This window comes from Neovison vison, chromosome 7 (genome assembly GCF_020171115.1).
Source record: "Neovison vison isolate M4711 chromosome 7, ASM_NN_V1, whole genome shotgun sequence".
In the NCBI taxonomy this organism is placed as follows: domain Eukaryota; kingdom Metazoa; phylum Chordata; class Mammalia; order Carnivora; family Mustelidae; genus Neogale; species Neogale vison.
In genome coordinates this window covers 95335642-95346644 of record NC_058097.1, presented here as the reverse complement: position 1 = coordinate 95346644, position 11003 = coordinate 95335642, and the positions used below count along the sequence as shown (strand labels likewise).

Here is an 11003-nt window from a genome sequence, read left to right as displayed (position 1 = left end):
AATACAAACCGAGTGGTAGAGTTTTCAAAGGGCAGGTTCCTTAAGCATTTAATAAAGTTAGATGGGAATTTGGTTCAGCACGAAATCTTTCTCGTCTCCGATACCTGTCCTCGAGCTGCAGACGGGCTGCATGGATGTCTGCCATCTGGCTTGGTGGCTCCTTTCCTAGTCTCATTATCTGCGCTTAGACACTGTCTGGCTCTGCCAGGCGCGAGCAGTCTCCTAAGCATGTGGTTACGCGCTGGCTTCAGCCTCCCAACCCCGATGCAAACGTCTTGTACTTCCGGGGATTTCTAGTTCATTTCTGGTTCCTGTCTGGGGGCTGGACCCAAGCCAGACTCATGTCCTTAATCCTGGTGGTTAATGCTGGGACTTCAGTGAAGACTCACAGGTTCCTAGCTTAGGTCATCCTGGCAATTACTTAAATTCCAAGGGCTCTTTTCTCTAGTAATATGCCTTTTAACGGTGGCATTTGGGCAGCCATTCTGATTGGTTATTGTTTGGCTTTTTGTTAAATGAATTAATGCCCTTAATGAATTAGTTGTATTTGATTGGAAGACCGTGGTACCCAAGTTCCCTTAATGTTGGGGAGTTGTATGGTGGATGCAAATCGTGGGAAGAAGACTGTCTTATGAGATCACCTAGGTCTTCTGATCTATTTACTACTTTGGAAGCTCTTCTGATCTATACAACTGTTCTGATCTGTGCGCTTCAAGTGAAGTAGGAGGGCCACCACTGGTTCCTTTCAATTCATAGACAGCACACAAGGCACACTTAAACAGAATTAAGTCCATTTATAGCTATAAAATACGGATGCAGGTTAGAGACAGAGGAGGGTAGGGAGAGGTGGCTGGTGGGAGAGGTGCCCGGTCACCCACCTCCCCCCAACTCATGCATGGAGTTCCTTCCGCTGCTGTGGCGTCTTAGCCCTTTGGACATGCAATGGAGATAAAAAGTATTATTGGTAGAAACGGCTGCTTCTTATTGTTGTCCTCTTCATTTAAATACTTTTATAAAGGAAAGTTACCAAAAGACCTGAGGAGATTGCAAGACCAAGCGTGTCTGACAAGTGGTGGTAGCCTCTGTAATCTTGGTGCCTTTCTTAGTTAAAATAAAATGGAAGAATGTCAAATACCCAAAAGCATGACACAAAATTAATCAAACTTAGCACCTCTTTTCCTCAGGGATTCCTAAATCCTAAATCTTAGCCTTTTTAAAAGTTACTGCAAAGATCATAAGGGATAAAAATGGTCATATTTAAAACCCATGGAAGAACATTAATTTAAATTATGATAATATGACCTATTAAAGAGATGTACTCTGGTCTCCCACCAGACCAGGCTAACATAAATCAATTTTTGTGAATCTTTTGGGAAGCAAATGGAAGTTACTTACACTAGTGGTCAGAAATTAAAAACAAGTGAAAGTACCTACAATTTATTACCTTTCTCTCTAGTGGTGTTTACACAGGGAGTCGTCATTGCTGCCATTTTCTCAGGCTTTCTACACTTCTTTAAGCTCTACGCTGGGATGGAAAATGATCAAAAGCATACACATTCAGAGAAATGCCAAGCAGATTCCTGCCCGCATCAGGAGAAGCAGACAACTTGACACAGGTGTTCATGCTGTACGGAAAGTATATATAAAATGAGTGGCATCTGTGCCATTAGTTACTTATTAGAGATAGACAAATACTTTACACGAAAACTCAGATCTCACCAACACTCAAGCCATCTTCTTACCTATGACACATGTACAAAGGAACATGGGCCCCTCAGAACCCCTTCCATCTTGCCCTTAAATTCAACAGGAAGACAAAGTCATGATGGTTTAGGTGGGGACCTATGATCAGGGTGGAAGTAGCTTTCTCCAGCATTCCAAACAAAATTTCAAGATATTAAAGATTTGGATAGAGTTTGAAAGAAAGCAAAAAATCTTTAAGATGGGAGTTAGAATACATGAATATTGAAGAAAGGGTAGAAGAATGTGTATTATAAGGTGGTAGGATCACAGAGATGATGCCTTTAGAAGTAATCTGTGACACCATATAGATGTAATTAGTCTATGGAGGAGTCTTGGGAAATCGGGATAGAAATGCAAAAATGTTTCTAATCATCGTGGTCAGCTGAATTCTCGAACTTTTCATTCCTTTGTTCTACAAATAATTATTGAGAGCATCACATGTCAAGAGCTGTTGCAGGTGCTGGGGATACAATGATAAATAAAATTTTTGCCCTCATGGATCTTGTGCTCTTTTAATAGTCCTTGCCTTTATTGTAGTCTGATTCTGTGCTTTTTCAGATACTTTGCTTTATTTTAAAGCCACTGTGATCTACTAAAGATCTCTTTGTTTTGCATTTTTCTATATGCTGTACTTAATGTTAGGTACAACATGTAAAGTGAAGTCAGCCAATTCTAGTTCAAATGGAGATATAGAGGTGCAGTTTTGGCTTTGGAAAGTAGGCAACAAGACAAAGAGACAGGACAAAAAGATCAGATAAAAAGCACAAGGTAACAGGAGAGTAGTGATTTGGGATGAGTGCCAGGAACTGTAACTAGGACCAAGCAAGAAGTCTAGATAGAGTTGCTTGACACTGAGGGCCCATTAAGTCCCTGGGCCAGCCGAGAGGGTATTAACGTACGCTAAGTGAAATAAGTCCGACTGAGAAAAGTACAATATGATTTCACTCCTATTTCGAATCTAGAAAACAAAACAAAGAATAAATAAAAAGCAGAATCAGATGGAAAAATACAGAGAACAAACTCATGGTTGCCAGAGGAGAGTGGGGAATTGGGCAACATGGGTGCAGTGGTGTGAAGGAGGCAGGCTTCCAGTTATGGAACAAACCAGTTATGGGAGTAAAAGGTTCAACGTATGGAATATAGTCAAGATACTGTCATAGCATTGTGTGGTGACAGGTGGTAGCCACGCTTCTGGTGAGCGCACCACACAGAGCCCTGAGCCACTATGGTGCACACCTGGAAGGAACGGACCATTGTATGTCACCTCTACTCAGAAACTTGAAAAAAAAAAGTCACGGAGCCAAAACCGGGTAGGGGAGCTGAAAGATAGGCATAAATAATGAATAAAGCTCAGGTGAGTGTGTCAGCAACAACTACCATTAGGTTACAGGGAAAGATCTGACACAGGTAGAAACCAAAAGAGAACAGAGCTGATGAGAGGCCAGAGTAGCTGGGTTGAGTGGCCTCTGTCTGGGGGTGGGGACCAGGTCTAGGCCAGTGAGGCTTCTGGGGCCAGTAACAGTATAGGAGGAGGTCACAGTTGGGCAGGCAGGAGCGCCTAAGCTGGAAATGCAGGTGTTTATGGAAGCAGGATGAGTATTAAAACTGAGAAATTTGAAGCCAAAACAGATAACTGTGAGATAGCAAGGAAGGTGGGAATCTGGGCCCAGACCTGCCAGGATGTTCAGGAGCCTCTTAACAGGAGGAGTAGAATAGTTTGAGGAATGCTCGTGGAGCGGCTGTCCTGGGGTTGGAAAATCTTGGTCGAAATTGGGAAGTTGGCAAGTAAGAACAGTTTTCTTGAGGGGGCATCACAGAGCATTGGGGTCCCTTTGTGCAGGGACAGTCCTGCTGGAAAAACACCCAGAAACAAAGCTAACGTTTGTGAACACTGCTGTGCATCAGGCTGTATTGGAGGCATTGCACAGATAAATAATAATGATGCGTGTTCTTAATACACATCTTACCGCTTCTACTCTGTTCCTGCTCCCTGTGTACAGCAGGGAAAAGGGTTGTTTTAAAATATGAATCAGGGTTGCAACTTAAGGAATGATGGTATGAGGAGATTGGTGGATTCTTTGTACAGCAAAATAATACTTTGATGGAAGTTTTATATAAGCTATAAATATATATGTAGTTTGCATACACACACACACACACACAATTGAAAACCTCTGAAAACTGTTCTTAGAACATATAACAAATGGAGAAACTGTGTGTGTATGTGTATTTGTGTGTGTGTGTGTATACATAAATTTATATAAATAGTTCACATGTACATATGAAAGCTTCTGGAGACTGTCCTTAGAATATACAACTAATGGAGAAACTTTTATTTGAGAAAATCTACCAAATCTCAGAACAATGAGTTTGTGACATTTGGTCCAGAACCTATGTCCATCTTCTCTTCCCCCAATTCCATGTGACCAGAGCTCTCCCAGAGGAACACTACTTCGAGCAGGTGCAGCCAAGAAGGGGGCTTTTTCTCCCCCCAGCTTCTAGGGCTAATGTTTTGTTTCAGTAGGGGCGGGCCAGTGTCTCTTACTTACCCTCCACCCCCCACCCCCAGCCTGTGTCACAAAAGGTGCTATTCCAGGCAGGTGTACCTGACAGGATTGGTATTTCCTTCCCACGTCCAGCTCCCATTTGTATGGCAAGGGCTGTTGCTGCCTTGAGCTCCAGTGGGATGGTGCAGAAATTCTTCCCAGGAGAAGAGGCAGGCTGCAAGGACAGAGAACCCCACAAATGCTTCAGCAAACAGAGTTTAATTGGAACAGAAAATGCAGAAGGTCATGCCTAGGCTTTTGTTGGAAACAGTAGATCACTTGGTGGTGTGCAGTGAAGAAGGCGAGTAGTTCCGTGATACTTGTAGAGAAAGAGCTTACTGAGAAGAGCCTGCATGGGTCACTGTCCTGTCGGGGGACCTAGAAGGCTCTGCATATGTACCTGTGTCGCTCAGGAGCAATAAAAGCAGAATGTGGAGGGCGGGTGAAAGCATAAATTAAACCACTTTTGGCTTGCGACTCTCTTGGGAGCTTCCTCAGTATAATCTAAAACCTAGCTCCCAAACATTCAGGACAGGGAGAAACCAAAGAAAGAGGCAGGTTGCTCCTCCTCCAGGTTGGTAGGTGGCATTTTTAATAAGCAAAGGGAACTTACATGCAAGGCTTGTCTTAGGCAGCAACAACATGAATGGATCCCCAAATTCTCAGGTTTACAAAGAGGCCCTAACTGGGCTCAGTCACATATAGTGTGTAGGTATTCTCAACACCATCTCATCATCTCAAGGCTAGGTCCTTGGAGCAGGCTCTGGGAGTGAGAAAGGCAAGTGGAAGCCACATCCCAAGGACATGGGAGGCGGTGAGGAGCCTCCAGGTGCCTGGGTCCAACTGACAGGTCAGTCAGTGGTCATGTCTTCTTAATGATGTTCTCCAACACCCACACACAGATCCATCAGCAAAATATGGAAGCATTACTGCCTCAAGGGAAGGAAGTACAACCTGTGGCCAAACAAGGGCTGAACAGTAAATACTCTGATCCAGGGGTGAGTCCTAAGAAGCCAAACGACAACCTAAAATCACACTCTTCCCTAGTGGTCTTGAACACTATGCATACACAAGGCTGTACCCTCTCAGGAGTGAGTGGTAAGGAAAACTGAGCTAGTGGTCCTAGAACAAAGTGGTAAACTCCTTGAACTACAGAAGCAGTCTCTCAGTCACACATAGATCTAATGGTAAATGTGTATATTTACGTTGCTGAGGGGGTTTATGTGCAATCTTAGATCAAAAAGTGTTTCACACAGCCCCATCAGTAATCCCTAGGAACAGGAGGGAAAAACAAAGACAGAAATCTAGACGGAAACATCAGAGGCTGCACAAAACAAAACAAAACAAAACAAAACAAAAGAAACAAATTTAGTTACAAAATGCTTCCCAAAGGGGGGGGGGAATCAGTGTTGGGTTTCTATATTACATTATCTAAACTGTATAGTTTTCAACAAAAAATAATGAGACCTACAAAGAAACAGAAAAGTGTGATGAAGACACAGGAAAAAAAAGAGGAAATACTAGAAAATACCTTTGAAGGGGCCCAGATGATGGACTTAGCCACCGAGACTTTCAGGCAGCTATTAGAAATATGAAAGGAAACCACGTTTAAAGATGTAGGAGCAAGATGGTTATGGTATAAAAAGCATAAAAAGAAATTACAAAAAGAACTGGATGTAAATTCTGGAGTTGAGAAGTACAATAACTGAAAGGCAATATCACTAGATGGACTCTGTAGCAGATTTGAATGTGCAGAAGAAAAATCCGAGAACTTAAAAGCAGGTCCATAGAGCAATTAGCACCTAAAGAACATAAAATAGAATAAAGAATAGTAGAATAAAGAAAAATGAACAGAGTCTCAGAGAAATGTGAAACACCATTAATGCATCAACATACATGTAAAAGTAGTGCCAGGAAAGGAGAGAAAGGTGCAGAAAAATGTTCAAGGAAATCATGGCTGAGAACTTTCCAGATACAGTGAAAACATGCTGACACACACATAGAAGGGGTTGAACAGACTCTTAGCAGGATAAACAAGAAGAGGTTCATACTCAAACATCATAGTCTGAATGTTCAAAGCCAGAAGTACAGAGAAGCTCTTGAAAGCAGCAAGGGGAACAGGACTCACCACAGTAAGATTAACAGCTGCCTTTATATCAGGAATAATGGAGCCTCACAGGCAGTGTGACAGTCTATTCACAGTGAGAAAGAAAAACTCTCAACCAAGAAGCCCATATCCAGTAAAGCTTTTTTTCAAAAACAAAGGTGAAGTAAAGATAGTCTCAGATGAATAAAAATGGAGAGAACTGATTGTTGGCAGAGCTGCCTTATAAGGAATACTAACAGAAGTTCTTTAAGCTGAAAGGAAGTGACATCAGTCAGTAAGTTGAATCTGCGTGAAAAAACAGAGCTCTGATAAAAATAGAGATAATGATAAAGGACAAGTTTGTTATATTTTTATTTTTTCTTCTAACTTAAAAACAGTATCTGTAAAATTGTATTATGGACCTAGAACACATAGGGATATATTGATAATAACATCATAAAGATGAGAGTGGGGATGAAGCCATATAGGCTTTTAGGAAGTGACTCCCATCCACAGGAAGAAAGGAGTATAACCCCATCTGATAAGAAAATGAATGTATTTTGAGAAACTCCTACGAAGATATTTGTGCTCTCGTTTCTTCTCTTAGCTTACACAAAAGACAATATTTGAAAAAGCAGTAATTCCAGCAATGTATTGTTGGGTTTGCTACTTAGATAGGCATTCACGTATATAACAATAAGAGCACAAAAAAAGGGGAAAGAGAATGCAGTAGTACAGGATGCATTTTACTGTTCTACTGGAATTGAGTTAGTGTTAATCTGAAGGAGATTTTAATAAGTTAAGATGCACGTTGTAAGCCCTAGAGCAACCGTGGGGAAGAACACTGAAAAATACACAGTTCAAAATCCTTAAGGGAATTTATGGTACCCTAGCAGCTATCCACTTAAGTCCAAGGAGATAGTAAAGGAAGACTATAGGTTATATAAGGAACATGGTTATTTATAGGAAACAAAAGGCAGAATGGTAATCAACAATCCAGGCATATCAATAATAATATTGAATATGAGTGTATTAAACCATCCAATCAAAAAAAAAAAAAAGGGTTGTCAGACTGGGTAGAAGAAAAATGAACCCACTGTGTCTTGTCCACGGGAGACACACTTTGGATTCAAAGACACAAATAGGTTGAAAGTAAAAGAATTGAAAAAGATAGGCTGTGTAAACCACAGGTAGAAGAGATCCAGACTAGTAAAGTATCAGAAAAATAGACTGTAACATCTAATATCAGATAAAATAAACTGTAAGACTGAACACAAATCAGATCTTGCCTCCCCTCTGGTTTGAAACCTCTAGTGGCCTCCCGTCTCTGAGAATAAAATTCAGATGTTTAAACCAGCAACTATCTCACCCCTCACTCCCCTGCCCCCAATCTTAGGCCATCCTTCCCTGAAAATGGCTTTATTTTATCCTACATTTTGATCTTAGTGTGGCTAGGTATAGAATTCTTGGTTGGAAATAATTTTTCTGCAGAATTTTGAAAGCACTCCTCCATTTTCCCTTTGGAAGCTTTTTTTTTCCTCCATTTTATGCCAAAATTCAGGTTTTATTTTTACTTATTCTGACATTGGTGGGAGCTGATATCAGGAACTGATAGGTAAACCAGAGCCCTTGTTTTCTCTCTCTGAACATAAATACACACAATATAACATTATCATTAGGCAAGACTTGCTTTTTTACCTTTCATACAAGAATACAATATTATCCTTTTTTGAACAAAATGCTCAGATTATTAAGGAAACCATCTTTGGGGGAAATGTTTAATAAACATTTTATTTTAGGAAATCCTCTAGTAGGAAATGGGAGAATTCATTGCCTTTCCTTAGAAGAAGGCTGTGTAAGGAGTTACCTGTCAAATTTATCTGTGCAGCTCACCAACATTTCCTCACTGGAAACCTCAGTATTTTCCTATGACATTGCCAGAACGGCGTTAAGGTCTCACAATTCTGTGTCTCCTTTGGCTGGCTTCTGTCTTGATTCTACCCAGGCTTTATTAATGGTTCACTTCATATCATCCTCTCCATATTAATAAATTTCCTGTAGAACATTCATCAGTCTCCCACTGGGATCTGTTTCAGTGTCTTGGGAGGAATTTTCTTTCTCTTTGCACTCGTTTTCAACCCGAGTCAGGTAGTCCCACTGTGTGTTTTCTGCTTTCTTTCTGTAAGAACAGTGTCTGTCTTGGTTTTTTGTTTTTGGTTTTTTTTTTGTTTGTTTGTTTATTTTTGAACTGCCTTCCATGGAGATGGGTTTCAAGAGATTGTTCCCTGTTGTGGGGTAAGTCTTCCCATTTAGATTCTTTGCCAGAAGATCAAATGACCTTACTGTGAAGGGCACTTGCACATTCTCAGTGGGGGCTTGATGAACTCTGCTTAAGGTGATACAGATTTCCACGAACTTCTCTGACTGCTCCCATCTGTAATTAATGATTTTCACTGCACATCCCATTAGAGCAGAAGCGACCATGGCATCTGGCTTTCTCACTGTCAAGAGGTTCTGCTTTTCTGATTTCTGCTGCATCTTGTTCTTGATTTCTGTCTGGATCTTGGATGTTTGAGCTGTAAGGGCATCACATCGTCTTTCCTGGTGGGCTTTTCCACCTTCACCCCTTCCACACCCCTCACTAGCTCTTCCGAAGCTGAAGCCATGGTCGGGCCAGGTCAGCCAGCTGCACAGGGGAGAGAAGAGGAAACGCTGCTCCAGACAGTCCTCTCGCACCCCCACCTCCCAGGATGCACCGTGCCCATAGCCTGGCACACACCCATCTGCTGCGAGGCCCGCCTGCCTCTCCCTTTGGAAGCTTTAAGGTATTTAGGACACTGCTCTTCAACCCCAGTGCTCTGAGACGTCACGAGAGTTTGCCCGAGTGTGGGTCACTTTTCTTTCATTGTGCTGGACACTGAGTAGATCCTTTTAGTTTGTAAATTTACATGTGTTTGTGATTTCCCTTCCTCCTCCTATTTGCTGCGTTCTCCCTTTGTGGGAGAACATTCTACCGACTGTGTCCTAGTGCTGAGTTTGTTAGTTCTGGCCTCGGGATATTTTCTTGTCCTCTGCCAATGTCTTTGGGGAGCTTACTGCAATGCCAGGTGCCCCAAACCTGTCCTCTTGATCATCTTTTGGCACACAACTGTGCTTACTAAGTCTTTATTGCCGCAGTGAAACTGGTTAGTAGGAGCCACTGCAAGATGGACTGAACTGTGATGGGCTGTGGGTTCGTTGTCACGTGAGGTCAGCGGGACGGGCCTGCACTCCCTCCTCCTGTCTCTGTGTCTTCTCGGGGCCTCTGCGGGTTCCTAACGCTGATTCCTGTAGCTGTCCTGGCACATTCAGTTGTGTCTTGATACCCTCTCTAGTGACTCATTCTCCAAAACCATCGGTAGCACATTCTCCGAGATCTCAGTCTTGCTCCAGACATTTAACCACTGGGTTCTTCTGGCTCTAAAAACTCCCCAGATTAAGAGCCACCTGGAGAGACTATGAGTTTCCATTTAGTGAGCTAAGGTAGATCTCACAGTCTCTGTCATATGAGGCAACTAAAGCTTGCTCGGGTGAGAATGAGGCCTCCAGTCCAGTCAGCCTCCGCGGTTTCAGGATTTTCAACCTTCCTCGATGCCTCTCAGTCCTCACAGTGTAGCTGCAAGGATCACACGAGGCGAGCAGAGTTAGAGTCTGCATGGACGCCGGTGACGTCGGTGGGCGTGCAAATTCTCCCTTGAGTTTTCTCAGCCGAAAAGGTGATTTCCGGAGGTAGGATGATTAACCCAAAGGAATGAATCCCTGATAATAAGAAGGAAGATGAGCTAATGGAGAAGGGGAAGGCGAGAGAGGTGGGCTGGGTGTCCGGGGAAGGGAGGCCTTCCGGCAGTGCCCTTAAAGGACCTCATCCAGGCGCTGCCTGGACAAGCCAACCCAGGTGATAACAGCAGAGCTTCCGTTGGCGAAGCTGCTTCCACGGATGACAAAGCCAAGGACAGTGTGTTCCAGCTTCAGGGGAGAAGCAAGCTGTCCAAGTGGAGGTGAATCTCTGGCTTGCCAAAGGTTGAGTAACACGCTTCCTTAAAAAGCTCACCAGTTGGCTAAATTTAGGGTGGTGAGCACTATCCGGCCAAGAATATACTTTGGCCTTGGGCCCGTGGCATTTTATTTGACTGAGAATTGGGTGCATTTTCATTTTCTCTAAGCTTTTCTCTTGACTCCTAGTACCTTTGTCTTTGGAGGCAGGAGACTGGGTGCGGTGGTTGGGTGCAGCCCTGTGGCGGTGAGCAATGTCCCTGTTGATAACGACAGTTAATAATCACCCTGTTCTTCTGGGATGCTTTGTTTCTTAGTGACCTGCTGTGCACTGCGATGTTTTTATATATTTTTGTTTTACCAGTCATCAACCTAGAGGGACATTTCTTGAAACTTCTCTGCTTTTCTTTCTCTTCTGGGTTCCCCTCTCTGATTGTCTTCTCCAAAGTTTTTTTCAAAGACAAGAACGTCTCAGGCAGCCTGAGTCCTTTGCCAGCCCAGGTGACGGGTCTGATTGCCTGTTCACCGGCTTACTGATCCAGCACCGCTGCTGTCTGTCAGCTGCCACAACTTCGAGGTGGGGGGTCTGGCTGCCC

The 11003-nt window shown here is 43.0% G+C and overlaps 1 protein-coding gene across 1 annotated transcript; it reads right to left on the bottom strand.

The window, feature by feature from the left end:
- Nucleotides 1-8418: 8418 nt before the first annotated feature.
- LOC122913952 (calcyclin-binding protein-like) lies at nt 8419-8992 on the bottom strand. The gene has a single exon (XM_044260598.1). The coding sequence runs from the start codon at nt 8911-8913 to the stop codon at nt 8419-8421; it is 495 nt and encodes a 164-aa protein (XP_044116533.1). The 5' UTR covers nt 8914-8992.
- Between the last annotated feature and the right edge of the window lie 2011 nt (nt 8993-11003).

Excerpts from the sequence above, each read along its gene's own strand:
- LOC122913952 (XM_044260598.1), bottom strand. The coding sequence starts at position 8,913 with ATGCAGCAGAAATCAGAAAAGCAGAACCTCTTGACAGTGAGAAAGCCA.